General features: G+C 34.9%; 1 protein-coding gene across 1 annotated transcript; it reads right to left on the bottom strand.

Annotated features, from left to right (window-relative positions):
• Positions 1–4,204: 4,204 nt before the first annotated feature.
• On the bottom strand, positions 4,205–4,854 carry LOC114716170 (expansin-A4-like). Its single transcript, XM_028901123.1, has 2 exons — positions 4,680–4,854; positions 4,205–4,590 (listed from the first exon to the last, which is right to left on the bottom strand). Exons 1-2 carry the CDS (start codon positions 4,828–4,830, stop codon positions 4,208–4,210), a joined length of 534 nt encoding a protein of 177 aa, XP_028756956.1. The 5' UTR covers positions 4,831–4,854; the 3' UTR covers positions 4,205–4,207.

Below are 4,854 nucleotides of genomic sequence, written 5' to 3'. Positions count from 1 at the left end.
TTTTGTCGTGTCCTTATCAAATGAAATTCTCGTAATCAATGTTTAAATGGAATAACCAGCATTCATTTGGTTAATTTTTTCCCTTCAACATTCTAATTAAGAATGTTTGTTATTGTAATATCACAATTCTTAATTAACGCAGGTAAAAATTTTCAGTCCACTATAAAAAAAAAAGAAGGGATTTTTTATTCCAACTTACAGCTAACTTATATATGTTTTTTTACAAGTGTTTATAAACAATTTTATGTAAACTAAGACAAAACTCTCTTCTTGTATCTCATAAATCATTATTGAATAGCTGTTTTTATAAGATCTAATCATAACTTAAAACAAGTATTAATCTGTAAATGAAATAATGGAAGTGCAAATGACAGGGCAGCGGAGGCAAAACTACTTTCAGCCATCTTTAAACAGTTTCTATGTATTTCTTTCTTCGTTTGGCATTCAACATCAGGAAAGGAATCTCCTTGGAGAGCTTTGAAGAGTATTTGTATATTCTTCTAACAGTTTGGCGTGTCAATCCACTCTTGATTTTGTATGCATCACGTCATATGCTGTGAAACAGCACGATATATAAACTATAAAATGTATAAAAAGAAATATTATTCATAAAGAAACTACTCGTCGCCCAACTTTTTTTACCGTTTTACGCAGCACGAGAGGAAGATATCCACGCGCCCACCCGAAAAGAAGAAAAGGGATGTCCGCAGTATATCGGACCAGTAATAAAATTGACTGTTGAAGGAAGCTAAAATAAATATGGCTTTCAATTATTTCCCGGATAAATATTTTGACTTAATTTCCTTACCAAAAGTACTCCATCCGTCCTTTTTTACAAATGACAACTACTATGTCCATTTTTTTAAAAAATATAAGTAACATTTGCAAGTTCTTTTAAATTTTTGTAGCAAATTTTCTATTTTATCTTTATTAATTACTTATTTTAATACTCATTATATTTATTATTTTATTTTTCAAACAACCTTTTCTCTCCATCACACATTTTCTCTTTTTCATAATTCTTTTTATTATAATATATTTTTTTATTTTTTTCTCATATTCTCTCTTCTTCATAAATAAGGGTAATTTGCAGGAAAAAACTTTTACATATTTATTATCTTTAACTAATTTTAATTAATTTTTCTATTTACATAATTAAGCCTAAGATTGTTTATAAAAAAAGACGGAGGGTGTGAATAAATTTCCCGATGGCCAAAGACGCAAGTAAATTAAAGTTACTTGATCGGATGAAATTATTTAAAAGAAAAGAGATTGAAAAAGTTAATCAGTATAGAGCAGAGCAAACTATTTTTTTTCTTTTGCTATTAAAGCCAAAAAAAAAATCACAAAATATAGAAGCAAAAAATCGCATCATCATTCTCAACACCCTCAAAGTGACAGAACTCACAGAAGAGGTCTATCCGTTTCCCGGCCACTTTTGCCACGAAGCGGATGGGCGACGCCTCACCATGTCTGCTGTGATGCCACGTGTAAGTGGCACGTGAGTTATCCTACTCAAACATGTCTATTCTGGGTCCGTACTTGGTCTACCTGACCTAGGATGGCCTTTTCTGGGACTACTTTCCGGTTTGATTATTCGTTGTTATTACTCCTTCTTTTCTAAATATATCTATTTTGTGGTATAAATATAAGATTTATTTTGTAATACTACTTTTAGTTTTTAATATAAGATTTTATTTAATTTTTATATTAGTCCTAATTATAATATTCAAATCCACTTTATCTTTTATATTCATGTATTTTTTTTCAAGATAGTCCTTCTAATAATGGTAGTTCTAGCTAATAAATTTGATTAGCAAAGATGTTTTAAGAAAGAAAACACTTATTTATTACAAAATAACTAATTTAACTTATTTCTTTAATCTTTTCAAATTAATCAACTAGCTATTATAATTAAGACCGGAAGTAGTATAATTTATACTATAAAACGGATTCTATTTTTAGGACAGGAGGAGTATACTATTCATCTGGATTGCTGAAATTTTTTTTTTTTTTTGCTTTTTACATTTTAAAATTGCTGCCAATTTTGTTCTACTCCTTCTTGTCCTCGGCTTTACAAAAGAACTCACCTCCTTGCTACATGAAATGTACCTTTTTTTTTTGCCAAAGCGATGAGATGCACTTGAAAGCTTTCATTGAGCTGTTACTTTTGGCCTTAACAGATACTCTAACGCATGGTTTTGTTTTAAAAAATCATTGGAAAAATTTGGCGACAGATTCCGGAAAATTTAGTTTTGCTCTTGTGCATCCTGCAACTTTGCATCTATATCTCTATATATACCTATTTCATATATGATACAAAATTCACAACAACCAAAAAGTATTATGACCAATGCAACTTATTTGACCGAATGCGAAGTTAGGATCGTAATTTACCACACGCGCGCCCACGCATATAATATTTGTATTAGAAAGCCACGACTTATGAATAATAATTTAATTTGAATTGAATTGTCGTGTTTAACTCTTATTATTCTCCTTTTATGTCTGGTAAAACACTAGGGACTTACAAAGGCTTCACGTTCAGTCATCTTTGTTTCCTCCAGGTCTTTTGCATTCTTTTGGTAGACCGATTTAATTTGTATAACGAGACTGTGCATCAAAGCTAATCAAATAAAATATTAAGAAACTATTTTATTATAGTTTTACAATAAATATTATGTGCGATTTTCCTATATATAAGAATTTTTCTCCTTTTTTTTTAAAAAAAGGGAAAAATGTATATCAAAGAAACGACGTTCTTTTGGGATATAATAATTAATGTATTATTCGCTCCAACCAAGCGAAATAAAAAATAGATAAATCCCCCCCCCCCCCAAAAAAAATCCGTTTCCATTTTCCATTACATCCGCCTCTACACTTTTCAGCCTTCAGTGATCTACTTTGTTTATATCTCTTCCGCACCATCATGTGCTTCTTCGGACCCACGCCCTTCTTCACTTTCCCCACACGCGCACACAAAAAAAGGAATCTGGAGCAATCAGCTCCTCGTCCTGTCGTCCATTTACGTTTTATACTTGATCTCTCCTTAACATATATAGTATAAAATGGTTGGTAAAGTAACAACAGATGGCTGGAAAAACAAGAATTAGAATTGAGGGCTCTTTGTTTTTACAAGAGATGCCAAAATCTTCATATCTAACGTGTGCTTCCGATTTGGGGCAGAGCATACCCAGGCTACTCGCCGGGGCAATTTTGGAATTTGAAAACTTGCCTTTCATTTTAGAGTCCTAAAGCATAGAAGGGCCTTAACTACCTGAACTGCAGAATAAACTGACCATTCAAGGTGCCCCGCAATGATTCTCCCTTCACTTTACGATTCAATTAAATAAATATCACATCCTCCTTCAAATTAGTTTCAGTATTTATCATCTTAATAAATATTCTAATTACCCAATTTTAATAAATATTCTAAACTCATCAGATCTAAATCGTCTATATCTGATTTGAACCAGATAAATTTAAAATTTTTAATTCATTATTTTCAAATAAAACTATTTTTTAAATAAATGATAATTAAGATATTATCTTCATTTTAAATTATATACATATTAAAATAATTATTCTGAATAAATAATAAGAAAAAAACCAAATTTAAACCGTCGAAATAAAATATAAACATTCCAAATCTCGTAAATTTAATATCCTCGTCAAATCATCAGCATGTAAACTGGTTTTCCCAACCCCATGATTTTGTGTCCAATTCATCAAAGTCACGGCTCTTCCACGACACGTGGGCCGTCTTTCCTTTCAAACAAAAGAATTACATTACAGATCGCATATGCGTCCGGTTCAGCTTTCCTTTAATGGATCCCTTCGTGGGCATTTAATTGGACAAAGAAGACACTGAAAAACATAAAACAGCAGAAAAGATGCGAAAAAGCAACCTGCTAGATTTGTGATTGAAACAAACCAAACGCTTACACATTATATAAGGCCGCTCATCGACTGCGGGCTACCCCTGATGTAGCCACCTCAGCCAGCCTTCCCGACATTTTCCCGCCACGATACAAGTACAATCGCCGCCCCCCACACTTGCTAAATACTGACGAAACACTTTAGCCCAAAAAAACAAAAACCTGACGAAACGGAGTCAATCCCCGCCTTTATCTAGAAACCAACGCAGCAAAGTCAATCGAACCCCCCCCCCCTAAAAAAAAAACCAACGACCTTATTATCATACGGATCAAACCTGGATGATCTTGGCACTGAAAGTTTGACTGAATTGCCAGTGCACGATGTTGCAAGAGGTGGACGTGCGTCCGTCATTTCCCTTGACCGTAAACGACCATGACTGTCCCCACCGATACTGCGTTTGAGTGCCAGTTTTGACCCCTGTTTCAGGTGAGGGTGGCTTGTCGCTACTTTTGTTCGGAAGAGCGTCGCGGAACTTAGTGGCCGTGACGAAGATGGATAGGCTGCCGAAGTGACACCATTGCGGGTCATTTGCGCACTTTAACTCAAAGCAGACGCCGCAGCTCAGCCCAATGTTGAATATTGCGGTGCTCAGCGCCGCCGTGTTGGCGCCATACCCTTGCCCGTGGGGATTACGGTAACCGCGAGCTCCACCTGCACAACACCCTCAATCTCTAGTGATTAAGCAGAAACGAAAGGCACATTAGTAAAGAAAAAGCGTCCATGACAGAGAAGATACAGACCCATGGTACCATCAGAGGCATCAGCTCCCCTGTAGAAGGTAGCATGAGCATGCTGCCAAGGAACCCCCGGGTAAACCCCTGTGATTCTAACATCGACGGTTAAGGCGAAAGAGATAAGGAATGCAAAGAAAACCAGAGGAACCTTTCCCATGAAAACTGTAGGTGAAGATGCAGA

The sequence above is a fragment of the Neltuma alba genome, unplaced genomic scaffold, assembly GCF_004799145.2.
Source record: "Neltuma alba isolate B1F8T4 unplaced genomic scaffold, ASM479914v2 tig00011646_pilon, whole genome shotgun sequence".
Classification (NCBI taxonomy): Eukaryota; Viridiplantae; Streptophyta; class Magnoliopsida; order Fabales; family Fabaceae; genus Neltuma; species Neltuma alba.
This window is presented reverse-complemented; position numbering and strand designations above follow the sequence as displayed.